At 46.2% G+C, this 25,818-nt stretch overlaps 1 protein-coding gene across 1 annotated transcript in view; it reads left to right on the top strand.

Annotated features, from left to right (window-relative positions):
* The window catches only part of LOC125018033 (titin-like), a 157,118-nt gene that overhangs the window by 74,342 nt on the left and 56,958 nt on the right, over positions 1-25,818 (top strand). Inside the window, exons 99-153 of the mRNA XM_047601648.1 lie at positions 598-900; positions 978-1,165; positions 1,262-1,376; positions 2,040-2,327; positions 2,449-2,600; positions 2,694-2,841; positions 2,936-3,113; positions 3,205-3,326; positions 3,469-3,756; positions 3,870-4,166; positions 4,247-4,433; positions 4,518-4,633; positions 4,713-5,012; positions 5,101-5,400; positions 5,478-5,583; positions 5,746-5,942; positions 6,058-6,366; positions 6,455-6,733; positions 6,888-7,187; positions 7,572-7,874; positions 7,950-8,146; positions 8,347-8,530; positions 8,604-8,906; positions 9,295-9,594; positions 10,669-10,787; positions 10,867-11,044; positions 11,133-11,417; positions 12,206-12,499; positions 12,576-12,875; positions 12,954-13,135; positions 13,418-13,547; positions 13,632-13,822; positions 14,511-14,940; positions 16,014-16,319; positions 16,693-16,874; positions 17,083-17,212; positions 17,297-17,448; positions 17,911-18,058; positions 18,369-18,534; positions 18,672-18,823; positions 19,073-19,369; positions 19,550-19,849; positions 20,244-20,558; positions 20,636-20,784; positions 20,956-21,106; positions 21,207-21,488; positions 21,573-21,875; positions 22,018-22,320; positions 22,498-22,779; positions 22,878-23,065; positions 23,481-23,592; positions 23,790-24,092; positions 24,215-24,523; positions 24,908-25,189; positions 25,279-25,578. Of these exons, the coding sequence (XP_047457604.1) occupies positions 598-900; positions 978-1,165; positions 1,262-1,376; positions 2,040-2,327; positions 2,449-2,600; positions 2,694-2,841; positions 2,936-3,113; positions 3,205-3,326; positions 3,469-3,756; positions 3,870-4,166; positions 4,247-4,433; positions 4,518-4,633; positions 4,713-5,012; positions 5,101-5,400; positions 5,478-5,583; positions 5,746-5,942; positions 6,058-6,366; positions 6,455-6,733; positions 6,888-7,187; positions 7,572-7,874; positions 7,950-8,146; positions 8,347-8,530; positions 8,604-8,906; positions 9,295-9,594; positions 10,669-10,787; positions 10,867-11,044; positions 11,133-11,417; positions 12,206-12,499; positions 12,576-12,875; positions 12,954-13,135; positions 13,418-13,547; positions 13,632-13,822; positions 14,511-14,940; positions 16,014-16,319; positions 16,693-16,874; positions 17,083-17,212; positions 17,297-17,448; positions 17,911-18,058; positions 18,369-18,534; positions 18,672-18,823; positions 19,073-19,369; positions 19,550-19,849; positions 20,244-20,558; positions 20,636-20,784; positions 20,956-21,106; positions 21,207-21,488; positions 21,573-21,875; positions 22,018-22,320; positions 22,498-22,779; positions 22,878-23,065; positions 23,481-23,592; positions 23,790-24,092; positions 24,215-24,523; positions 24,908-25,189; positions 25,279-25,578 (12,681 nt within the window). The remainder of the gene's footprint in view (positions 1-597; positions 901-977; positions 1,166-1,261; positions 1,377-2,039; positions 2,328-2,448; positions 2,601-2,693; positions 2,842-2,935; positions 3,114-3,204; positions 3,327-3,468; positions 3,757-3,869; positions 4,167-4,246; positions 4,434-4,517; positions 4,634-4,712; positions 5,013-5,100; positions 5,401-5,477; positions 5,584-5,745; positions 5,943-6,057; positions 6,367-6,454; positions 6,734-6,887; positions 7,188-7,571; positions 7,875-7,949; positions 8,147-8,346; positions 8,531-8,603; positions 8,907-9,294; positions 9,595-10,668; positions 10,788-10,866; positions 11,045-11,132; positions 11,418-12,205; positions 12,500-12,575; positions 12,876-12,953; positions 13,136-13,417; positions 13,548-13,631; positions 13,823-14,510; positions 14,941-16,013; positions 16,320-16,692; positions 16,875-17,082; positions 17,213-17,296; positions 17,449-17,910; positions 18,059-18,368; positions 18,535-18,671; positions 18,824-19,072; positions 19,370-19,549; positions 19,850-20,243; positions 20,559-20,635; positions 20,785-20,955; positions 21,107-21,206; positions 21,489-21,572; positions 21,876-22,017; positions 22,321-22,497; positions 22,780-22,877; positions 23,066-23,480; positions 23,593-23,789; positions 24,093-24,214; positions 24,524-24,907; positions 25,190-25,278; positions 25,579-25,818) is intronic.

Genomic DNA, 25,818 nt, shown 5'->3' with positions numbered 1-25,818 from the left:
AGTGAGTGTGTAGATGTGTCTGTGACTGTAAAAGTGCTTTGAGTACCAATAGGTAGAAAAGCGCTATATAAAAGCAAGACCATTTACCATGTATGTCCACCGGTCAACTCTTCAACACAGACAAGCAGCAGTGGCTCATAGTTATCATCAGCTGTATGTCAGTAACCCTCTGATTCCTTCACACCCCGTGAACAGAGCTGAATAGAGATACAGGACAACAGTCATATCAAACAAACAGGAAAGAAATACGTGGAGGGCGGGAGATGCTATTGCTAAGGGAGAATATAGTATCCATACGCCTTGGAAGGTCTTAACTGGGCCAGTCGAACAAAATCAGCCTCTGGGCTGGCAATAGTTTTAGGATGGGCACCAAAAATGGCCGATAATGGATTAGGGGAAATGATTTAAACGAGGGAGTCAAATTTACTCACCCAAATAGTTACCAACTTAGAGCAAGAACAAAACTTTAGAGTGTTTCCATCGCTAACAGAAGCCTCAATTTGTTCATGTATAATGAACGTTGGAAAGCATTTTTTTGTATCTCACTTAAAGTCAAATTAGCTCAAATTATAACCTTGCTGTGTTTCATAACCTCAGATGTTCCAGACGCTCCAGAGAACGTCGCTGTAGCTTCGGTGAGCAAGTTTGGCGCCACCGTCACCTGGGAGCCTCCCAAGTTTGATGGCGGCTCAGAGATTACTGCCTACGTGATCGAGCTCCGCGACAGGACGTCTGTGAAGTGGGAGGCGGCAATGGTGTGCGGCGTGAGCGACCGCTCTGCTTCCTTGAATGACGTGGTGGAGAATAAGGAGTACATCTTCAGGGTCCGAGCAGAGAACAAGGCCGGCATCGGCAGGCCCAGTGCCGCCACCAACCCCGTCAAGATCATGGATCCCATCGGTGAGTGAAAACCAGCCCCTGAGATGTTTCCCTGCTCCTGTAAACGATGATCTAATTTTATTTTATTGTGGCTTCAGAGAGGCCGAGTCCACCTCTAAACCTGAACTACAGCGACCAAATCAAGACAGCGGTGACACTGACCTGGGAGACGCCCACTAGCAACGGTGGCAGCATGATCACCGGCTACATCATCGAGAAATGTGATGAGGGCTCCGACAAGTGGCTGCGCTGCAACGCCAGGCTGTGTCCTGACCTCTCCTACCGGGTACAGAGCTCCCACTGTCACCCCATCCTCTCATCAGTCATTCATCTCCTACTGATCATTTCTTAGACTCAGTCTTAACTCTTACCGTCTCTTCAGGTGTCTGGTTTGAAACCTGGTCAGAAGTACTTCTACAGAGTTTGTGCTGAGAATGCTGCTGGTGTCTCGGATCCAGCTGAGCAGCTCGGACCTCTGATAGCTGACGACCCCCATGGTACGAGTCCAGCACCAGAATCTTTATTAGCATTAACAATTTGACTTTTCATCTATCACAATATACACAAACGTAAAGATCAGAAAACATCTGCCACATAATTTTTGTTAGTGAACAGAATTATCTATCTATCTATCTATCTATCTATCTATCTATCTATCTATCTATCTATCTATCTATCTATCTATCTATCTATCTATCTATCTTCATGTCAAAACAAGAATTTACAAGAGTTTTATTTGAGCTTATCTGAGAAATCCATTGGGCTACGTTTTACAATTGTCGTATTTCCTCCTCTCAAACTTTCCCACAAAGTGGACGAAGTGGCCTCATATTTTCTCAAAAGGTTCCTTTCAGTATGTGAGTTATTTTATCCAGGGGTTTGTCTGCTTCCATGACAATTTGATAATAATTTGACAGTATGTTTATCGGGATCCAGTCCCAGGCTAGAAATCTCAAGCTGTGGTTACCTTATGTCACTCCGCAAACATTTGACTTGATCACAATCCCAGGCACAGTGACTTAAAGTTCTACCTGCCTTGGACATCACTGTCAAACTGCATAAAATCTGGAGCTTTCATTGACGGGATAATCAGTGGTTTGGTTTAGGCTCTACACTCCTACCTGGCACTGGTATCATATTTAACTTCCCTCCTTCTGCAGTTGGTCCGACCTTCGACCTGAGTGGATTCAGGAATGGCCTGGAGGTCATTGTCCCTCAGCCTCTCACCATCAAAGTCCCCATCACTGGGTACCCAACCCCCGTGGCCAAGTGGACATTTGGGGAGAAGGAACTGACCACGGCGGATGAGCGTGTCTCCATGGTAACCAAACCCACCTACACTGAGCTGACGGTGTCGCCGAGCGTCCGTCCAGACAAAGGCACCTACACCCTGCAGCTGGAGAATGACGTCACATCTGTCTCTGGAGAGATCGAAGTCAATGTCATCGGTAACCATTTCAAAGCCTAGCAGACCCAATGCATGCCATCCAAACATCTCCCTCAATAGATATTGGCTAATGCTTCTTGACGCATCTTAAATAATAATAAATAATGTTTTTATTTTCCCAGCATGCCCCAGTGCTCCTAAGGACTTTAAGGTGGCCGAGGTGACCCGACATCACGTCCACCTGATGTGGGAAACTCCAGAGCACGACGGAGGAAGTCCAGTCACCCACTACCAGATAGAAAAGAGAGAGGTGTCTCGCAAGACCTGGGCCAAGGTACTGACTATAGTGATCACTACAATAACTATAAGTCTGTGGTTTAGATATTTTTATCTAAAAACTAAAACATCATGAAATATTTTTTTTCAGGTGGCTGCTGGTGTCCTGGACCTGGAGCACACAGTAGCAGATGTGATTGAAGGGAAAGAGTATCTATTCAGTGTCATCGCCTGCAACAAGTGTGGACCTGGAGAGCCGGCGTACATCGACGAGCCCGTCAACGTCTCTTCTCCTGCCAGTGAGTCTGAAATGAAAGAGCTGTGAGGAGGAAGTCTATCAAACCAGGACAAATATTTGATCCAGAATCTCATTTGTGTGATTTTTTTCTGCAGCTGTACCCGATCCTCCTGAGAACCTTAAGTGGCGTGATAAGAGTGCCAAGAGCATCTTCCTTTCCTGGGAGCCTCCAAAATATGATGGCGGTGCCCCCATCAAAGGCTACGTGGTGGACAAGTGTCAGCGTGGTACAGACAAATGGGAACCCTGCGGTGACCCCCTGCCTGAACTGAAGTGAGACTAAAAGCTGATTTTCTGTGCTGTATTTTTGTGACAGGGTGAAATAAAAATTGCAATTTATTAATTTATTTTCTTGTGGTTTCAGATTCCAGGTGACTGGCCTGATCGAGGGTCAGTGGTATGCCTACAGAGTCAGAGCATTCAACAAGTTGGGAGCCGGCCGACCCTGTAGGGCCACTGATGAGATCCAAGCTGTGGATGCTAGAGGTTTGTGTTGGATAGTATTGTGTTGGTAGGATCAGCGTGGAATGGTTAAGCGAAAGTCTTGTTGTTGTGGTGTCTCGGCTGGTTTAAAGGGGAATGATGAGTCTAGAGAATGTGTGGTGACTTTCTCTAACAAAACCCACAGAACCTCCTGAGATCCAGCTGGATGTGAAGCTGCTTGCTGGTCTGACTGCCAGAGCCGGCACCAAGATCGAGCTTCCGGCCGACGTCAAAGGAAAACCTGATCCCAGGGTGAAGTGGACCAAGGCTGACCTGGTCCTGAAGGCAGAAGATCGTATCACCATCGACACCCAGCCAGGACACTCCAAGCTCTCCATCAGCAACACCACCAGAGGCGACACAGCAACCTACATCATTGAGGCGGTCAACACGTGTGGACGAGCCACGGCCACTGTTGACGTCAACATCCTCGGTACAGAGACTTACTTCTAGTCCAGCTTATAAAGCTCAACTAATGAACTAAATTAGATGACAGCTGAGATCGTCCACCCAGTCAATTTTTGTGTTATGTCCCCTTCTCTTCAGATAAACCTGGACCTCCAGCTGCCTTTGATATTTCCGAGATCACTAACGAGTCCTGCTTCCTGGCCTGGAACCCTCCCAGAGACGATGGTGGCTCGCCCATCACCAACTACATTGTGGAGAGTCGTCAGATGGACAAAGAGGAGTGGGTGAAGCTGTCAGCCACGGTGAAACACACCACCTTCAAAGCCTGCAAGCTCACACCTCTGAAGGAGTACGTCTTTAGGATCAGTGCTGAGAACCAGTATGGCATTGGTGAACCTGCAGAGCACACTCCCATCATTGCGAAGTACTCCTTTGGTGAGTTTTCAAACATTGATCTCCAGCTAAATAAGATGAACTATGAATATCCAGCAATGAATCATGTTGTTCTCGTTCAGATCCTCCCGGTCCTCCAACCAGAGTCACTCCCTCTGACATCGCTAAGGATGCCGTGACTCTGACCTGGTTTGAGCCTGATGAGGACGGCGGCAGTCCCATCACTGGATACTGGATTGAGAAGTTTGATCCAGAGAGCGATAAGTGGATCAGATGCAACAAACTGCCCATCAAGGACACAACTTTCAGGTAAAAAATTGCAGTTGCAATGACGATGTTGTTGTTCTGTTTGATACGTTGAGGATTTTTTCTGATATGTTTCTGTGGCTGCAGGGTAAAGGGACTCCCCACCAAGAAGAAGTACCGTTTCCGTGTTCTGGCTGAAAATCTGGCTGGACCAGGAAAACCGAGCGCAGAGACCGATCCTGTCCTCATTAAAGATCCCATTGGTACCTTATTTTCATTACGTATAATTAAACAAGCGTTCTTGTATCAGGGGCTGTAGTTCACTCTTACACTCTTGTTCAGATCCTCCATGGGCTCCTGGTAAACCCGTCATCAGGGATGTTGGCAAGACTATGGCTTTGTTGGCCTGGACTCGTCCGGAGCATGATGGCGGGGCAAAGATCGAAGGCTACATCATTGAGTTCCAGAAGACTGGAAGCGAGGAATGGATCCGGATTGCTGAGGACGTTCCTCAGACTGAGCATCAGTTGCAGGGTCTGATGGAGAAGCAGGAGTACTCGTTCAGAGTCAAGGCCGTCAACAAGGCTGGGGAAAGTGAACCCAGCGAGCCCAGTGACCCCGTGGTCTGCAAGGAGAGACTTTGTAAGCTTAGCTCAGCCGTGGTTGAGGGTGGGCGGGAGGCTGCCGTATCTGTGCTGTAAACTAATCACCTATGTTCTCAAATCAACAGACCCTCCATCAGCTCCTCAGTGGCTGGAGGTGACCAACATCACCAAGACCAACGCTGACCTGAAGTGGCAGGCACCCAGCAGTGACGGAGGGTCCCCCATCACCAACTATGTAGTGGAGAAGAGAGACGTGAGGCGGAAGGCTTGGCAGACCGTGGACACCACCATCAAAGAGCTGAAGTACACCGTGACTCCTCTCAACGAAGGGTCGCTGTACGTGTTCAGAGTTGCTGCCGAGAATGCCGTCGGGATGGGTGAATTCTGCGAGCTGGAGGACGCCGTGCTCGCCAAGGACACGTTCAGTAAGCTTAGGAGTAAAGTCAAAGGTTTCCCTCCACTCGGAAAGTAGGAATATTAAACATGTTTGTGTTCTCTCTAGCAACCCCTGGTCCTCCTTACGCCCTAACGGTGGTGGAGGTCACTAAGAGACATGTGGACCTGAAGTGGGAACCTCCAAATAGTAATGGTGGAAGACCCATAACGAAGTAAGCAGACAAACTGTCAGCAGAGATATCAGTGGGCTTTTCAGTGATATTTAGGCAATTTCTTATCAGATGTTATTACAGAGAATGCGGGATGGACAGCTTTGCTTAGAGTTCTACTGTTTCTTAAAATATTAATCACGACACAAACCATTTGCTTTCCAGGTATGTGATTGAGAAGAAAGAAAAGATGGGAACTCGTTGGCTGAAATGCTGCAAGACTCCGGACAAACAGACTCAGTTCAAGGTAACGGACGTGGATGAAGGTTCAGAGGTTCAGTTCCAGGTCAGAGCAGAGAATGAAGCTGGGGTTGGAGAGCCAAGTGAACCCACCGTGTTCCTCACCATCGAGGATGCAACAAGTAAGAGACAACATCAGGTTTCCTCCACAAACATCGGTGCTGGAATTTGCTTTCCTTTTCTTTTCCAGTATTATTAATTCTGGCGGAGTTACCTGTGAACTCTTTCTCTTCCCAGGTGCTCCATCTCCTCCTCTGGAAGTGGCTATCCCTGATGCCAGCAGGGAGCACATTAGTGTCACTTGGAAGCCTCCAGCCAAGGACGGCGGCTGCCCCATCACTGGCTACCACGTTGAGGTGGCGGAGGCTCGTCCAGAGCTTAAGTGGCTCAGGGTCAACAACAGACCCATCAAGGAGCTGCAGTTCAGGATTGATGATGGAATCAAACCAGAGAAGAAGTACGTGATCAGGGTTCGTGCCATCAACTCTGTGGGCGTCAGTGATCCCTCTGAAATGTCTGACAAAGTCGCCACCAAGGATCCAGACTGTAAGCAAAGACTGAAATGAAGTGTAGAGAGTTAAGAGGAGAAGTGGAATGAAAACACTAAATCATGATTCTGTCTTTTGGCCTTAAGGCGCTCCAACCATGGATTTGGAGGCACAGGATGTAGTCGTGGTTGAGGGTGAGAAGCTGCACCTCAACATCCCATACAGAGCAATCCCAACACCCAAGATGGTTTGGCAGAAGGACACAGTGGAGTGTAAGGCTGAGGACCGACTCGCCATGACGGTGGAGATGAACAGCGCTCACCTGGAGCTCCTCAAATGCACGCGGGCAGATGCTGGAGCCTATGTCATCACCCTGGAGAACAGTCTGGGAACTGCCACTGGGACCATTAATGTCAAAGTCATCGGTAAGATGGTCAAACAGTAACTGGGAACTACACTTTCCATTTAGCTGTGGAGAAGTTCTCAGAGCCTGCGTTGCTGTTAATACTCTTTCTGGTGGTTTTTAGAAAAGCAGGAGTCATCCTCTTACTCAACTGACTTTCTTCCTGAACCTTGCAGGAATCCCCGGTCAGTGTAAGGACATAACCTCCAGCGATGTCACCAAGAACTCCTGTAAGATCAGCTGGGAAGCTCCAGAAGACGACGGCGGCACTCCGATTGTCAGCTATACCCTGGAGCGGCGTGAGGTGTCCAAGAAAACCTACGTTCCGGTCATGTCGGGGGAGAACGTGCTGAGCTGCACCGTTAAAGACCTGTACGTCAACTGCGAGTACAACTTCCGGGTCAAGGCTGTCAATAAGGTTGGGGCAGGAGAATACCTGGAACTACGCAACCCGGTCATTACAGAGGAAGTCAAGCGTAAGTTCAGGATACAGGCAAAAAGGGAAAAAGAAAGAAGAACCTAAAGCTACACATTTTATTAAATAATTATTCAAATCTCAAACTGTTTTAGTGTCACGTGTCATGTGTCATGTGAATTTATAATTCCAGTATTATTATTCCTTTAAATAAGGTCCAGACCTTTGCTTAAGGACTTTTTCCTCACTCTTTACTTTACTCTTTTCATAAAATTTGTATGTTGTTGTTTTATTCTATTTGTATTTTTCTCTCTAATCTCATTGCAACTGATACCGGGAGCAACTGCAATCAACCCATTTCCTTAATATTTTACTTTCTGATTTTGATTCTGATTCTGACTTGATTAATTAAACATGGTGGCCCTGTCTGCTGTTGCTTGCACAGAGAAACCAGACCCACCCATCCAGGTGGAGGCTCAGGACCCAACATCAAAGTCTATCACGGTCACCTGGAAGGCTCCGGACTACGATGGTGGCTGCCCCATCCAAGGCTACATCGTGGAGAAGATTGAGAAGGACGGTGACCGCTATGAGCGTGTCACTCCGAACCTGGTCCCTGGTTTCTCTTTCGTGGTCATGGGCCTGAAGGAGGACATGGAGTACCAGTTCAGGGTCCGAGCCGAGAATGCTGCTGGAGTCAGTGAGCCTTCACGCAGCAGCCAGCCCATGAAGGCTGCAGACCCTATCGGTATGTGAAACTTTAAACATTTAATGTCATAAGAATAAAAAAGTTCTTGACTTAAATTTCTTCTTCCATTTGCAGAAAAGCCAAAGGTCACCCTGCATGCTCGTGTGCAGTCCGGCGTATGTGTGAAGAAGGGAGAGGAGATCCGCATCGACGCCTTCATCTCCGGCTCCCCGTATCCTAAAGTCACCTGGTTGAGGAACGATGAGGACGTGACCAAAGAACCGACCAAGAAGATCGTACCTGTGGTCCATAAGAAGAAGACCAAGTCCAGGGTTTGTGTCCTTTCAGAAACGTCACACAGTCAATTCAATTTTATTTATATAGCGCCAATAACAATACAAACTGTCTCAAGACGCTTAAAAAAAAACAGCCTGCAACCTCCACAGCAAGCCTGAGGGCGACAGTGGCAAGGAAAATCTCCCTGAATGTTTCAGTGTGTTATTTTTAATTCTGACTTAAACATTGCCTGCAGATTCCAGAACCAGAGGAGGAGTTTGTGACTCCCATGAGAGAGCGTCTGGGTCTGGACCAGACCAAGAGGGGTGAGTCTGCTCTGATGGTCCGTGATGCCGTCAGAAGTGACCACGGTGACTTCATCATCATGGTGGAGAACACTCACGGCGTCGCCACTGCCTGCTGCAATGTAAACGTCCTAGGTACGACACAAACCAGACAATGATTGGCTAAACCCCCTGAGATGAAACACTGACCTGACTCTCATTCTTTCAGACAAACCTGGGCCTCCGATCAACTTCACCTTTGATGAGATCCGGAACACCTCGGTCATCTGTAACTGGGAGCCTCCCGAGGACGACGGCGGCAGTGAAATCTTGAACTACATCCTGGAGAAGAAGGACAACAAGAACGACGAGATCGGTTGGATCACCATTACCTCCACCCTGAAGGGCACCAGCTTCCCTGTCACCAAGCTCATCGAAGGGAAAGAGTACATCTTCAAAGTCACCGCTGAGAACAAGTATGGCTGCGGCCCGGCATGCATCTCCGAGCCACTGCTTGCCAAGAACCAGTTCAGTAAGTATATACTAAAATATTTTCAACAACAAATCAGGTACATTCCGTTTATTGCTTTAAAGATTCCATTTAGACCATCTTATTTACTTATTCTGAATTAGTTTTATATCACACACTATATATATAAAAGCTTTTAGTTTGTATTTGATTGATTATTATTGGCAAACTTTTTCATACATTAGCTTCAGTTTTGGGTTCAAATGAACCAACCCAGTCTTTCTGCAGAGTGCTAATCCCATGCTTTGTTATTGATACCTGAGATACCTGAAATTATTAATGAATGTTACAAAAACTAAAAAACTCAATATGAACCACATAATAAATAATGTTTTAAATGTTTAAAAATGAAAAAGAAAAAAAGTGAATTAATGCTGTAACTCCCCACCAGATCCTCCCGACGCCCCCAACACCCCCAGAGTCCACGAGGTGACAGCAAGCACCGTCCACATCTCTTGGCATGAGCCAAAGGACAACGGCAGCCCCATCCTGGGCTACTGGATCGAGAGGAAGGAGGTGAACAGCAAACACTGGACCAGAGTCAACAGAGCCCTGCTCAACTCCCTGGATGTGAAGGTCACCGGGCTCATGGAGGGACTCACCTATATCTTCAGAGTGTGTGCTGAGAACCTGGCTGGCCCCGGGCCCTTCAGCGAGCCCACCGACCGCATCATCGCCATGGACGCCATCCGTAAGTTTTCATTAATGTGTCTGGGGAGGTTCCTGAAGGTCACATGATTAGAGTCTGGATCTCTAATGGTTTATCAGAGATGGATAGAGTAGAATCAGTAAAATACATTGGTAGGATCAACAAACTGATCCGAAAGGCTGGACATGTGATCGGTAGGGAGTTGGAGACATTTGCCTGAGTAAAGGACAGAAGGAAAATGGATAAACTGCTGTCCATTATGGACAATCCATCTCATCCCCTACAGCAACACTAGAGGGTCAGGAGAAGGAGAGAGCTCCTTCTCCCACAGTGACATGCAGAACGTCTTTATTCCAAACTCTATCCAGCTGGAGAACAGCTCATCCCTCTGTAACAACTAAGATAGCGAGACCAAGCCACTTCCCTGGAGGATAATTTAAGTCTGTCTAAGTCTGAGAACTGGTTACTCCAGGTCCTGGTCCTGGTCCAGGTCCAGGTGAGTATCAGGTCATTACCAGACTTAAGTCATGTGACCTTCAGATGGACTCCACCCACGGATGTTCCTGATAAAAAAAAAACTAAGAACTCCACTAGTCATTTAGAGCTGAACACTTGGCAAAAACGTCTTCTAGAAACTCAATGTCCAGATGAGTTTGACTCAGATAAACCAGGACCTAGACGACTGAGAACCATCACAGACACTTGATCGACTCATTAAAGTTTGAACCTTGATTCATAGATTTCATCTTAAAACATATTATTAGATGAAACATCTTCAGGAAATCCAAGACTTCTAGTTTTTGTTCAGACAGGAGCTGACAAACATTGCATTTTCTTGACGGACACTAATCACTCTTTTAAGTTTTAGTTAAATTATTAATTTCTCTTTGATAAAAAGCTGCTAAACTATCACTATTATCTGCATTACCAGTCAAAGGTTTGGACACACTTTCTCATCGAATGGAATGAGAAGCTGTGTCGAAACTTTTGACTGGTAGTGTATCTATCATCACTACCACTAAAGCAGGCTTCCACGCCAAACATCCATCCACATAATTAACTCAGAAATATAAAATACTCTCCCCTCCATCCACTCATCCCTCTCACACATCACAGTGCCTCCTGGCCCCCCCGCTCCTTGGATCGTGGACACTGGAAAGGACTCAGTCATCGTGGCTTGGAAGCCCCCCCTGTATAACGGAGGAGGAGACATCCTGGGATACCATTTGGAGAAGGTAGAGTAACTCTGTCCCTCTGGACTCTCTAAGACGTCTGTGATGTGGATGGTGTTGGACTCTGGTTTCGTGCTCACAGGTTCTGGCTGGAGAGAAGGAATGGACTCGCAGCACCGAATTCAGGTGTAAAGAGCTGACATACACCGTGACCGGTCTCACCGAGGGAGCTGACTATTACATCCGGGTCATCGCCGTCAATGACGCTGGTCCTGGAGCCCCCGGCGTAACTGAACCCGTCACTGTCAAAGAGCCTCAAGGTATGGACTTGAAAATCTACTCTGCAGATACATCCTCTCCTTCTTCTTCTACATCATGGTGCCTGGTCTGACTATTTGTGTCCCCCAGAATCTCCTGCTGTGGACTTTGATGACTCGGTAAAGAACGGTGTCATGATCAAGGCCGGTGAGTCTCTAAGGCTTCCTGCTGTGGTGACCGGCCGACCCCAGCCGGAGGTCAAATGGGCCAAAGACGAAGCTGAAATCGACAAAGAGAGGATGATTGTGGAGACGGAGGGAAAGAACAGCACTTTGTTCATTAAGAAGGCCGTGAGGGCCGACCATGGAAAGTACCAGATCACTGGCACCAACAGCAGTGGAACCAAGACGGCCGAGACAAGAGTGGACGTGATGGGTCAGTGTCAAATTTCATTTCATTTTTTTTAGTTATTTAAAAAGGACATTGCACGTTAATCATCTTAATGGTGAATGTGGTAGTGTTAGCCTGGCTAATTTCCGTCACCCTTTTGGTGAGATGTTTTAAGAACTATTATTATATCTGTGATAAAAAAAATCAAAGTTGTTGAAATTACAAAGCAAAGAGTCATCCATCACTAACCAGGCATTAGCCATTAGGCTGGCTCAGAGATAAAACAAATACAGCAACCAGAACAATACACGACAACAGAAACAGAACAATAGACAACGCCATGCAGCATATGAGGCAGATACAGCTAATGATGTTCACGTTTGGTTCTTCAGAAGCTTTCAGGTCGTTCACCTGGAGACTACATGTATTCTAAGAGTTGCAGTTTGTTATGTCAATAGGTTTTATATTCCATAGTTTAGAGGCTCTCACAGAACATTACAGTTGATTAAAGATCTATGAGGGACCACACAGTCCCCTGAGCTTCATCCTGTATAGGACTTTGTGATGTTCAGAAGAATTTTAATTAGTTTGAAAGCAACGATTTTTGTGTGATTATAATAATTTAGTAACTTGTTCTTATTGTCATTATTAGGAAATGCCTTTGTTGTTGATAAAAAAGCAACACTTAGTTTCATGTTGAGGCATTCAGCCCTCTGTTGGTCGAAGGGAGGAACTGTAACACAAGTGCAGATTTTGCAGTCAAATGATGGTGAAATCATTTTCACAATACGTCTTTGACCAGCTGTTCTTTTTACCAATCGGTGTTCGTGCAGACGTCCCCGGACCTGTGGTCGACTTGAAAACGGTCACCGTGACCAAGAAGAACATTGTCCTGTCCTGGTCCGACCCCCTGGACAATGGCGGCAGCGACATCCTTGGCTATGAGGTGCTGAGGAAGGATGCTAAGATGAAGCTCTTCCGGCAGCCCATCGAGACAGCGTCCTGCAAGTGTGACATCCAAGGCCTGCTGAGTGGCGAGGAGTATGACTTTAGGGTTATCGCCAGGAACAAATATGGTGATGGAGCTCCAGCTGACCTGGGACCTATCCTGGCTGAGGATCCTAAAGGTAAACCAGCATCAGGGGGATCTATTTGCCTGGTGAAATTGTTGTCCAGTGTCTAAACTCCTCCACCATCTTCCAGGTACTCCATCCGCCCCTGAGAAACTCCACTACACCGATAGAAGCAAGAGCACCATCACCCTGGCTTGGCAGCCACCTCGCACCGACGGCGGCAGCCCCATCAGAGGCTACTACGTGGAGAAGATGAGGTCCGACAGCACAGAGTTTGAAGTGGCCAACCGTAAGATCTTCACCGAGTGCTGTGGTACCATTGAGAACCTCTCAGAGAACCAGGAGTACCAGTTCCGAGTCAAAGCCACCAACGAGGTCGGTGATGGAGATCCGTCCAAACCAATCACAGCCAGGATCCAGGATGACGAAAGTATGTTCAGGTCTCCATGGTCAGACTTTTACTTGAGAATAACATAAGTGACTAACTGATGAATGCTTGTGTCCACAGTCGCTCCAGTTATCACCATCCTGAAGTTCTTCAAGAGCAACAGCATCAATGTGAAGAAAGGAGCCGCCATCGACATCCCCGCCGAGGTCAGAGGACTTCCTCTGCCCACGCTGCAGTGGATGAAGGATGACGTGGTGATTGAGACGCCGGACGAGGAGAAGATGACGATAGAGACAGAGGAGGTGAGACCTCATGTAGTCATGTGAGCTACAACATGATTATCATGGAGGGATAGATGGATGGACGGACAGTGTTTAAAATTAAGAATCAAGGTCAGACCTTTAAAAAGGTTGAATCCAAACATAACCTGTTCCTTTTTTATTTTATTTTATTTTATTTTATTTTTTGGCCTCTGTCCTTGACCATCCCCACAGCACAACCATCATTTCGATTCAACGAATAATTGTCTTCTCTGCTGCTTGATGTTTGACAAACAGACGAAAAAATAAATGTATTCTCTGCAGGTGAACCGTACGACCCTGAGGACAAAGATCGCCATCCCAGAGACCATCAGACAGGACAAGGGCAACTACAAGCTTGTGGCTGAAAACTGCTATGGCAAAGCTCACCATGTTATTTCAGTTGAGGTCCTGGGTAAGAGTTTAATCCTTTACTTCCTGGTTGATGACTAACAAAGATGAAACATTCAACGCTTTAATGTTAAACACTGCCCTTCAGACCGACCCCTTCCTCCGAGGAACATTGTGGTCTCGGACATCAAGGCCGACTCGTGCTACCTGACCTGGGATGCCCCCGAAGACAACGGAGGCAGTGAGATCACCAACTACATCGTAGCGCGCAGAGACGCCAGCAAGAAGAAGTCTGACTTTGACGTCCTCACCATCAACCTCATCGACAGAAGATACGGGGTCAGTGGTGGTTGAATGATGCCGATTAAAAAAGCCTTCATTAATGTTTAGATAGATGCTTTATTCATTCAGCATCACCACATAGAGCCTACAGGAAAAATCAATAAGGAAAAATGAGATTAAAGTGAGGTTGAATGTTTAAATTGTATATTCATAATTTACACAGCGTTCATTAGTTGTTCATGAATGTGAATTAGGATTGAATTTATGTCTGGCTTTTAAAGTTTTCTTCTGAGATTAAACTCATACACAGAAACAAATAATGATCATTTTAATACTTATTGCTCTATTGTCTGATATTAAATTGTTTCCAAACTTCCTATCTGTAAATGAATGTTGAATGTTCCAGAGGTTTGTGGTGTCTCCTCTTTCTTCTCGCTCTAGTTTTTCATCATTCATGTGTCTTTACTTTTGTCCAGCTCTTCTCTGTCCCCAAACCTTTTAAGTCCTAACAATATTTTAAAAACTGATGGGAGGATTTTATGAATCCATATTAGAATTTAAAGTTAAAGCCAGACCTGGTCCTTGAACAAGACTCTGGACCCACCAGGGCTCTCAAGGCTTGGTTCTGATTCAGATCTCTCATTGTGGCCATAAAGTGCTTTGAGAACCGACAGTAGAAAAGCGCTATGTAAACACTGGACCAGTAAACTTTAAAAGGTGTGAATGTGCCTCTTTTGTTCTTCAGGTCTACAAACTCGATTTGAATGGCTCCTATCAGTTCAGGATCAAAGCTGAAAACAAGTACGGTGTCAGTGATGGCTGTGATTCTGAGAAGGTCCAGCTGAGGGATCCATTCGGCCTCCCGGGACCTCCACGTAACCCCAAGATCATCGCCACCACGGCCACCACCATGACCCTGACCTGGGATCCCCCTCTGGACAATGGTGGCTCCACCATCCAGGGCTACTGGCTGGAGAAGAGGGAGCGTGGGGCAGTGTACTGGGGGCGCGTCAACAGAGCTCCTGTCACCAAACCAGCGGTGAAGGGTCTGCAGTACACCGTGCTAAGGCTCATTGAAGGCAGTGAGTACCAGTTCAGGATCGCAGCCTGCAACGCCGCTGGAGTTGGACCACACAGCGAGGCCAGCGAGTGCCGCTTTGCCATGGATCCATGCAGTGAGTGTTTTAATTTGGGACCTCCTGATTATCAATAAACTGTAATTTACTAGTGTCTTACCACATTCATTCTACCCTCAGCAACAAGTCTATAATGGTTTATTGTTTGTACAATGTGAACTAGATTAGATTCAACTTTCTTGAGATTCCAAATGTCCAGGTCCAGATCAGTTAATTCCAGTTTATCATCTAAGCAGAAGGTCACCAGTTATAATATAAATAATGTGGAATATAACAGGGATGATACAGGCTGGTTTATATCATATGGACAATATTTAGACATGGAAACCTATGTACAGGTGAGACCATATACAGGTGAGAGAGCAACATATACACAATGACTGGCTGAGCTACTATGAACATATTCTATAGATGGATCAAATGTAAGACTATAAACAGGAACTAGGACATCATTTACACTAGAGGAAAAGAGCAGATGATAAATTTGGTGATACAAATACAGATAAAGTGAGTAAATAAATAATAAGCAGTCACTTCCTAATGATACGAAACTAGTGCAGTATTGGGTCTGTGGTACTGTGCAAACAGATTGTTTATTAATGAAACAGATTACAGTTTATCTAGAGTTTCTCCATTAGGAACTGGGCCAATCAAACCACTTGGGTGTGAGATCTTACATTCTGACATTCAAGTCCTTTTCGTGATGAGTTGTAAGACTTAGGTTACCTCGTAGTTCATCTGATACCACTATCAAGTTTAACTTTGTCCAACACCTGCAAACTTGGATACATCCACCTGTTTTTACAACTAATGAGAAAATGTTAATGATAAACTGATGCTGATTATTACAGACCAACCTCCTTCCACCCAGGAATGTTTTTGTGGAGTAGTCATACATATCTTTAGTTAAAATGTCTCTGAATGGTTGGAGGACATATCCAGGTGGTGCTGAGGGATTTATCAGTGCAGTTTCCTGTGCACATCAGTTTCCTCTGCCTTGATCTTTCAAGGCTCATGCAGCTGCAGCCTCGACTTGTCTCTGCAAGAATGAAACTGGTTTAAATATAACCCCCTATTTATCTGATAGAGTCTTTTTTGTTCTCCTACTACAGACCCTCCCAGCCCTCCTGGATCCCCAGAGGTTAAAGACAAGACCAAGAGCAGCATCACCCTCACATGGAGTCCACCGGACAGAGATGGTGGGAGCCCAGTCAAGGGTTACATTGTTGAGGTTCATGAGGAGGGCTCTCCTGATTGGAGGAGGGTGAACCCTGCTGACAAGCTCCACCCATCCACTGAGATCACCGTCCCAGACCTGAAGGAGGGCAAGAAGTGCAAGTTCAGGATATACGCTGTGAACGCTGCTGGCAATTCGGAGCCAGCAAAGACGGTCGACATCCTGGTTCAGGACATCTTGAGTAAGATTGCTACTGCTCTACCACTACTAAAGACAATGATAATATCATTATCATTGTCTTTCCATCACAGCACTCAAATTTTAGACACTACCAGTTAAATCGGTCCAAGTATTTAGATCACATTTTTTATGATACTCCAGATTGTTGCTGTACAGAAATTACATTTATCAGTTTCTATGCTGATGATCTCCTCGTCTTTGACAATATATTTAACTATAGGTCAGGTTAGGCTATAGGTCTCACGCCTCTTTGTCTGCAATCAACAGGAGCTTAACAGTTCTTCCTCTCATCTGTTCTTGTGTAATCATTGCCCAGCACTGATGTATTAGTTTGATCTGTAGTTGATGAAGATGTGCCTGTGTTCATTCTCTAGTTGAGCCGACTCTGACTCTGGACCTGAGCGCTCATGATCTCTTGAACTGCAGAGCAGGAACCACCATAAGGATTCCTGCCACCGTCACCGGACGGCCAGTTCCTAAAGTCACCTGGACCTTCGATGGAACTGCCGAGACAGAGAAGAAGAACGAACTGCACACACTGCCGATCGACTCAGAGGTCAGACAGATCCGCTGATGCCTCTGGGTTTTTACTGGTGTAATTTCTGAATCATAGTTTGAGTTTTCGTCTGCTAAACCCAAGATTATTTATTTCAGCCTAGAAATACTTTCAGCCTAGCTTCAAATATAGTTAAGTTTCTGCTCTGACTCATGCCTCCATGATGTTCTAGTCCTTTAGTTTGACGTTTGCTTCTGTTTGTTCTCAGATCCACTCTACCGACACCACCTCAGTGGTTGTCATCCCAGAGAGCAAACTGAACCACAGTGGCCGGTACATCATCAACGCTGAGAGCCCGGCCGGACACAAAGTGCTTAAAGTCAGAGTCAACGTGCTCGGTAAATCAATTCAGAAATTTCCTCTGCCCATGGCCATGAGCTAAAACTAAGAAGGAAATCCACTGAGTCTCTGTGCACCCACAGACCTGCCTGGACCTCCCAGAGACCTGAAGGTGAGCGATGTGACCCGAGGAACCTGCAGACTTTCCTGGAAACCTCCAGAGAGCGACGGAGGAGAGAGGGTGAAGAGCTACTTCATTGAGAAGAAGACGGTCACAGGAAAAGCCTGGACCAAGGTTCGACCACACACCTGTGTGTTCACTTCAGCCACATTAGAAACATGAAGGAATTAAACTCATCACCCAGGTCCAGCAACATAGGGAATAAAAAAACAATATAACATCTAAAAAAACTAAAAAAAAATAAGTAACTAGAACACGTAGTTCCCAGAAAGAGTTTATGTTCTTGAGAAGAAACTGCACATTAGCCTTGTTGTTGAGACTTCGTGCTTTGGATGGGAGGAGGAGGAGGGTGGGGGGGCTTGTTTAATTGAGCAATTGATTAAAGTTGTCGGTTAATTCTCGTCCACATGTGATAGAAGGAGGTCAGGGAGGTGGGTCTTCTTCAGAATCCAGGCATTTTTGATAACCCCCTTTGGTCCTCACGTTCATGCGGAGATGGTTTGCTAAGGACCAGTTGTTATTGGAGATCAGCTGATCAGTTTTCTGAAGATAAGACTCTCATTCTCATTGTGTCAGGTGAACCCGGCCTGTGCTGCTCAGTCTCTGGTGGTTCCAGACCTGATCGGTGGTGAGGAGTACCTGTTCCGAATCCGTGCTGAGAACCGCTTCGGGTTTGGGCCATACATCGAGACCCTTGATGGGACCATGGCCAGAGATCCCATCCGTAAGTTTCTCTTTCATCATCTAGTTTGGTGACACTTCATTAGATTTTATCATATTGAAAGTGGTTTACATTACTAAAACGTTAAGGTTAGTGGATCCAGAAAAATTAAAAAATTCAGTTTATTGAGAATGATGTGTTCCTCAGCAGTGATCCTGTCATAACAAAATTAAATATCAGATGATTGAAAACAAAATGATGCATCTTTGATTCAACCAAGATATAAATAAAATGATTTACACCATTTGTTCATCTATAGTCACTAGAACCTTACATCAAACATTAGTTGTACATTGAGCTGTTTTGTCTGCAGATCCTCCCGATCCTCCGACCAGGCTGAAGATCCAGAGCGTTAGGAAGGGAACTGTAACTTTGACCTGGAAGGCTCCAAAGAACGACGGTGGTTCTCCCGTCACCCACTACAGCGTGGATCTGCTCTGCTGGGACGCCAGTGGGACCCAGAAAGAGTCCTGGAGGAGGTAAAGCTTCACCTCCGAGGTTTACATGATGGGTCAAGATCTTTGAGTCTTCCTGGGCTCGCCTTTCTTTACTGAGTGTTTGGTTTCATTTGTTTGAGTCTTCCCCGCAGTTTAATAGTTTGTGTTGCGTCCTCCAGGTGTAACAGGAGAGACGTGGAAACCACCAGCTTCAAGGTAGAGGACCTGACTGAGGGAGACGAGTACGAGTTTAGGGTGGTGGCTTACAACCAGGCTGGAGCCAGCCGACCATCATCCACCGCTGGACCCATCATCATCCAAGATCAGACCTGTAAGATGAGGGAGCTAATATGAACACACCTCTGTTTGTTTTATGGAAGTGTAAAACCAGATTACTTCAACTAAAGGGGCCCTTAACTATCAACCTTCAGGCCAATATATCCAGGTTTTCATTAATCCCTGATTAAAAGTCTTATTGTGATGAACTAAACACAAGGTTATTTCAGGGGCTGGGATAGGGGAATTGTTTAAGGAAGACATAAGAGTCTTGATGTCTCCCTTGTCTCCTGATGTCCTGCAGGTGCCCCATCCATCGAGCTGCCAGAGTTCATGGAGGTTGAGCAGGGCTCCGATATCAGCATAGTGGCCAAACTCCGTGGCTGCCCATTCCCAACGCTTACCTGGTACAAGGCTCCACCCCACAAGTCTGATGACAAGGTGGAGGTTCAGTACGATGAGCACATCAACAAGATTGTGTCTGACGACAGCTGCACACTGCTCATCCAGCAGGGCAAACGCCCAGACACTGGCCTGTACACACTGGTGGCCTCCAACAGCCTCGGCAAGGCCTCCAAGGAAATAAGGCTCAACGTACTCGGTATAAATTGACTCGTCCAGCAACTTACATAAAGTTTAATAGGAAATCTGTCATCTATGCTTAAAGATCGGCAAAGACTAATTAAAGACTACAGCTTCTGGAACAAGGCTTCCATAAATTCTTGGAACTACAACTCTGACTCATGATGATGGTTTTATAAACTTGTGTTCGTTCTTTCAGGCCGTCCCGGTCCTCCCTCTGCTCCTATTAAGTTTGAGGAGATTGGACCTGAGAAGATCACACTCTCTTGGCTGCCACCGAAGGATGATGGTGGCTCCAAAGTCACAAACTATGTCATCTGGAGGCGGGTGGCCAACAGGAAGACCTGGGTACCTGTCACCAATGAGCCCAAAGAACGAATCTGGACAGTGGAGAGCCTGATGGAGGGACACGAGTACGTGTTCCGTATCATGGCCCAGAACAAATATGGAATCGGAGAGCCCCTGGACAGCGAGCCCGAGGTCGCCAGACACCTCTACAGTAAGTTCAACCATCAAGATTTATCAGCATATAACACATTCCAGCCTTTTTGCAAAACACTCCTATTTAGGACATAGCCAAAGTGAACTGAATGCTGTTCATGAACATTTTGGAGCTCATGCATGGTCTTGGTCTCTTTTGAAAGCCAAGACTCTGAAGTCAGAATCACTGTGAGAGGTATTGTTCCTGAGTAATCAAAGTTGGCACAAAGTTAAAAAATAAGTTCTTGGGTTCACCTGAATTTTTTGATTTTGAAAACTACAAAACTGCTGTCCACAACTCTGATTGGTTCAAAAAGATACTGCTGTCCCACATACCACCCAGAGGAATGTTACAGGTTCTCCCAAAAGACAAATATCCTCATCTCCAACGCTTCCTGTCTGTGCTCTTGCAGAGACTCCTGGTCAGTGTGAGAAGCCGACAATAACCAACATCACCATGGACTCCATGACTGTTAACTGGGAGGAGCCAGAGGACGACGGTGGCAGCCCAATTACCGGCTATTGGCTGGAGCGCAAAGAGACGACTGGAAAGCGCTGGGCCCGTGTGACCCGGGACCCAATCCGTCCCATGGGCCTAGGCGAGTCGTTCGTGGTGAGCGGACTCGTTGAGGGGTCTCAGTACATGTTCAGAGTCTCTGCAATCAATGCTGCAGGGCCAGGACTCGCCAGCCCACCCACAGACCCCATCTTTGCCAGAGACCCAATCTGTAAGAGTTACACTCTGAATTCAAGTTTACTCTTAAAATACTGAACTAAATGGTAACCTGTCACATTCCTCCTGTAGCCCCACCCTCTCCCCCAACCCCCAAGATCTCTGATTGGACAAAGTCCACTGTGGACCTGGAGTGGATACCTCCTCTGAAGGACGGAGGCTCCAAGATCATTGGCTACTGGGTAGAGTACAAGGAGGAAGGCACTGAGGCTTGGGTCAAGGTGAGAGGAAACTGTTGTGAGAGCAACTCTAGTTTTTCATTTAAGCTAGTTTAAAAAATAATTTCACATGATGCTAGGACAAATTGTTTCAAGAATAAACCTTTTTGTCCTGTTTGTTTTAGAGTCTGTGCTCAAGAACATTCTTAGAAAGTAATGGTTTGTGTTTTTTAGGCTAAAGAGACTGAAATCAGAGGCACACGGTTGGTGATACCCAATCTAAAGACCGGTGGTAAGTACCGGTTCAGGGTGATCGCTTTCAACGCTGCTGGTAATGGTGAACCAGGCGAAGTCCCAGAGGTGCTCGAGGTTAATGACAGAACCAGTGAGTTTGTCTTATTACCTCTCCATAAATACCTTAAAGACATGAATATCTGTAGCTGTTTAGCCCAAGCAGAGACGAATTATGAGCTTGTTCCTTCCAGTTGCTCCTGAGGTCGACCTGGATGCCTCTGTGAAGGAGAGGATGGTGGTCCATGCCGGCGGTGTCATCCGAATCATTGCCTACGTGTCGGGCCAGCCATCTCCTGAAATCACTTGGACCAGAGATGGAGCGGCGCTGCCTCCTGAGGCTAAAGTGGAGACAACAGTCATCAGCTCTTCTCTTGTCATCAAGCCCTGCACAAGGAGACATGTCGGCGTCTACACGTTGACCGCCAAGAACCTTGGAGGGGAGAAGACCAAGAATGTCACCGTGGAAGTTCTGGGTGAGACACTGTTTTCGTAAATAATGTGAAAAAACATTGAGAGTATTATTTCCAGTTATTAAACTCGTTGGTGTGCTCCACCAGACGTTCCCGGGCCTGTAGGCATCCCATTTATCGCAGAGAACCTGAGCAGTGACTCCTGCAAACTTAATTGGTTCTTCCCTGAGAACGATGGCGGTTCTCCCATCAGCAACTATGTCGTTGAGAAACGTGAGGCTGAGCGCAAAGCCTGGACCTCAGTCTCCTTCACTGCCAGCAGACAAAATGCTATTGTCCAAGGCCTCACAACTGGGAAGTCCTACTTCTTCAGAGTGGCCGCAGAGAATGTCATTGGCCTCGGACCCTTCATGGAGACTGCAGCCGAGCTCATCGTCAAGGAACCAATAAGTGAGTTTAATTAAACAAACACCAACATTCAGATCTGAAGGTCATCACCATTGCTGCTGCAGAAATATTTTCACATTTCCCATCGTAAAATCTGCAGAATAAACTCACAAAACATGCTGTGAACAAATGGTGTTTCCTTCAGGTGTACCGGACCGCCCAGAGGATCTGGAGGTCACCAAGGTCACCAAGGATCTGGTCAGCCTCACATGGAAGGCGCCGAAGTTCGACGGTGGCTCAGAGATCACCATGTACATCCTGGAGGCCCGTATGATCGGCAAAGACAAATTTACCAGGTTGACAAAGGAGAAGCTGATGGAGAGGAAGTACACTTGGGATGGCCTGAGGGAGGGTGACACCTACGAGTTCAGGGTCCTCGCCGTCAACGAGGTTGGACCCGGCAAACCGTCATTCTGCACCAAACCAATTACCTGCAAGGATGAGCTGGGTGAGTTTCTCTATGTCCTAATGAACAGAATGTGTTTAAATCTTTGCTCAGTCCAGCTTACAGAGACTCCTTTTTACAACTTTAAACTTTTGGAGTTCAGGATTTTCAAACCAATCACCAATGAGTAGCAGTAGTGGACTACTCCATGACCATTTCCCTTCATGTCTCCTCTTTCAGAGCCCCCAACCATTGAGCTGGACTTCCGTGATAAGATCATCATCCGTGTGGGTGAGAGCTGTCTCCTGCAGGGCCGCTACACTGGCAAACCTTCTCCATCTATCATGTGGTACAGAGATGACGAGGAGCTGAAGGCCGACAAACACATCATGTTCAAGAACACGTTGACCACCATGTCTCTGGGCTTGATGAAGGCTGAGCGCGAGCACAGTGGCAGATATGTGGTGATTGTGGAGAACAGTACTGGATCCAGGAAGGGGGTCTGCAACGTCACAGTTGTGGGTGTGTAGAAAGATATTAGACGGACCTCCATGGAAAGGATTACGTGATGACTTCAGTGGTTTCTTCTTCCTTGTTTGTCATTGCTTTCATTCCTGCAGACCGTCCTTCTCCTCCTGTTGGCCCAGTGGTGTTTGAGGAGGTGCACCGTGAGTACATGGTGATCTCCTGGAAGCCTCCTGTGGACAGCGGCGGTGTTGACGTCTCCAACTACATCATTGAGAAGAGAGATGTCAACAGAGACATCTGGACCACAGTAACATCCGCAACAACAAAGACTACATGCAAGGTAGACTCACCTGATGGTGACGTGTTCATGTTGAAGTTTTACTACTAATGTGAAATATTACAATGTCACTCTTAATTTAATCCATACTTCACATTATTTATTGCCATGACGAATCTGCTCTTCTACTTTTTTTTTTTTTTTTACTTTTTTTTTTACATATTGTTGTTTGTATTCAGTTTTTTCATATTATTTCATATTTACCACTATTCATCTCACTCTTCTGTTACTGGCAGCAGGCCTGTCATTGTACTCAATATGCTGCTTCTTCCCACCTACGTTTATGTTTTTATTCTCTTGCTCTTTATTTTTACGTACTGCTCTTCGCCCTCCTAATTGCCCCTTGGGGATACATAAAGTTTTTTCTGATTCTGATTCTGATTTACAGATGTTTATATGTCTGTGTTTCTGCTTCCAGATTCCCAAACTGACAGAAGGCAGGGAGTACATCATGAGGATCTCTGCTGAGAATATGTATGGCATCAGTGACCCTCTGGAGTCTGAGGAGATGAGAGCCAAAGATCTCTTCAGTATGTATTCACCAAGTCACTGCTACTGTTCATATTGAATAATGAAATAGAATCATATAAAATTTCTAGTGATTAGAACCAAACACTTTCAATAAGTGATAGGTGCTAGATGACCCAAAAAAAAGGGTTTTACTATTACCTTTAGAACAGCCACATCTTTCTAGAAAGAGAACTTATTTTTTTGCCACTCCCTGTAGGAGTCCCCGAGGCCCCTGAGATGCCAACAGTCAGGGAGGTGTATGCCACCAATGCTCTGGTGCTGTGGAACAGGCCCCGTGATGGCGGAAAGCCCATCACCAACTACATCCTGGAGAAGAAGGAGCCAACAGCCAAGAGGTGGTCCAGAGCCACCAGAGACCCACTGTACCCAGCTACCCAGTTCCGAGTCCAGGACCTGGTGGAGGGCTGCCAGTATGAATTCAGGGTGATGGCTGAAAATGAGCTGGGAACTGGAGATCCCAGTGTCCCCTCCAAACCCATCCTCGCCAAAGATCCCATTGGTCAGTGTGTCACAAACCCAAAGTACAACATTATCGTCCATGTTGTATTCATTAAAAAGTAAAATAATATTTATTTTTGTTTTTATTGCACACATATTGACTGTCCTCTCGTGCCCTGGCAGTGCGCCCAAGCCCTCCAGTGACCCCCGAGGCCTACGATAAGACTAAGGACTCTGTTAGCCTGAAGTGGCAGATGCCCCGCCATGACGGAAAGGGACGAATCTTTGGCTACATTGTTGAGTACCAGAAACCTGGTGCAGTGGACTGGGTTCAGGCCAATGAAACCCCAGAGCAGTGCCCCGACCTCCACTATGTGGTGACGGGCTTGGTCGATGGACAGGAATACACTTTCAGGATCTTCACGGTGAATGCTGCCGGCAGGTCGGACCCATCCTACGTCAAACAAACCATCAAAGTCCACGACAGACTGGGTAAGGAATTCAGATGTTTAGACACAATTTTAAAATTCACCAATTTAAAAATGAAAAAGTTTAATGAATAATTCCCAAAATATTAACTATGGAATGTTTTTGATTGGACACCCAGTATTTGTTGGTTATCTGGGCGTACAGTTTGGTTTCAGTCAAGAAATATTTCTGTCTGGAAAATCACCAAAGTCGATAATTGATTGTTTTCATATTGTCCTTTTTCTGTATATAGTAATTAGTTGAGAAGACGTTGTCTGTGTAATACAAAATTATGTGATACATTTTATTGTGGCCCTTATAACAGTCAAAAAGGAAAGGTTGCCTAGTTGATGCGAATATAAGACAAAGGTTGGTGCTGATATACACTACCTATCCCCCCCCCCACAGAGGAGCCAGAGCTCCTGCTGGATGCCAACATGGCTCGTGATCACCTGGCCATGCTAGGCACTGACATCACACTGAGTGCCACCATTAAGGGCGTCCCAACACCCACCGTTAGCTGGAAGAAAAACGACGGAGATGTTCCTTCTCACATCACTGTCGCTGTTACAGCGACTGGCAGCAAGGTCTTTATCCCCAAGTGTGTCCGCCCAGACTCTGGCAACTACACCATCACTGTGGAGAATCCTGCTGGAAAGAAAACAGCAACCGTTGCTGTGCTTGTGCTCAGTAAGTGAAACATCCGCTAACACAAATTAATAATTAATCATTGAATTCTGTGCGTTTTGCTCCAACACTTTTTTTTTTGTTCCAAACAGACAAACCCTCTCCTCCCAGAGACCTGGTGGTGTCTGAGGTGACCAGTGAGTCCGCCTACCTCACATGGAAGGCTCCAGAGGATAATGGCGGCGCCATCATCTCCCACTATGTTGTGCAAAAGAAGGACGTGGCCACAGATCAGTGGGTGCCTGTCGCCCCAGCCAATAAAAAGCTCAGTCTGATGGCCATGTACCTGATGGAAGGAATCCAGTACCTGTTCAGGGTGGCTGCTGAGAACCAGTTTGGCAGGAGTGACTTTGTTATGACTAAGACGCCCATCAAGGCTGTTGATCCACTCTGTGAGTAAAAGTCAAAGTTGTGTTACCCTCTCTAAATTTTAAGGCAATGTTTGTACATGAGCCTTTTTGTAAATGCCATATGACCTCCAAAATAGTCAAGAATTGATTGAATGGTTCCTGTTGTGACACTGAAAGTCGCCTTCACACTAGTACCTTCAGTTCAGATATTAGTTGTGTAGGGTGTACATTTACTGTACAGTTAAATGTTTTACTCGTAGTTCCTGTCTATCTTCTGTTTAT

This window comes from Mugil cephalus, chromosome 12 (genome assembly GCF_022458985.1).
Source record: "Mugil cephalus isolate CIBA_MC_2020 chromosome 12, CIBA_Mcephalus_1.1, whole genome shotgun sequence".
Taxonomy (NCBI): Eukaryota; Metazoa; Chordata; class Actinopteri; order Mugiliformes; family Mugilidae; genus Mugil; species Mugil cephalus.
The sequence above is the reverse complement of the archived record's forward strand: the minus strand, read 5'-3'. Positions and strand labels throughout refer to the sequence as shown.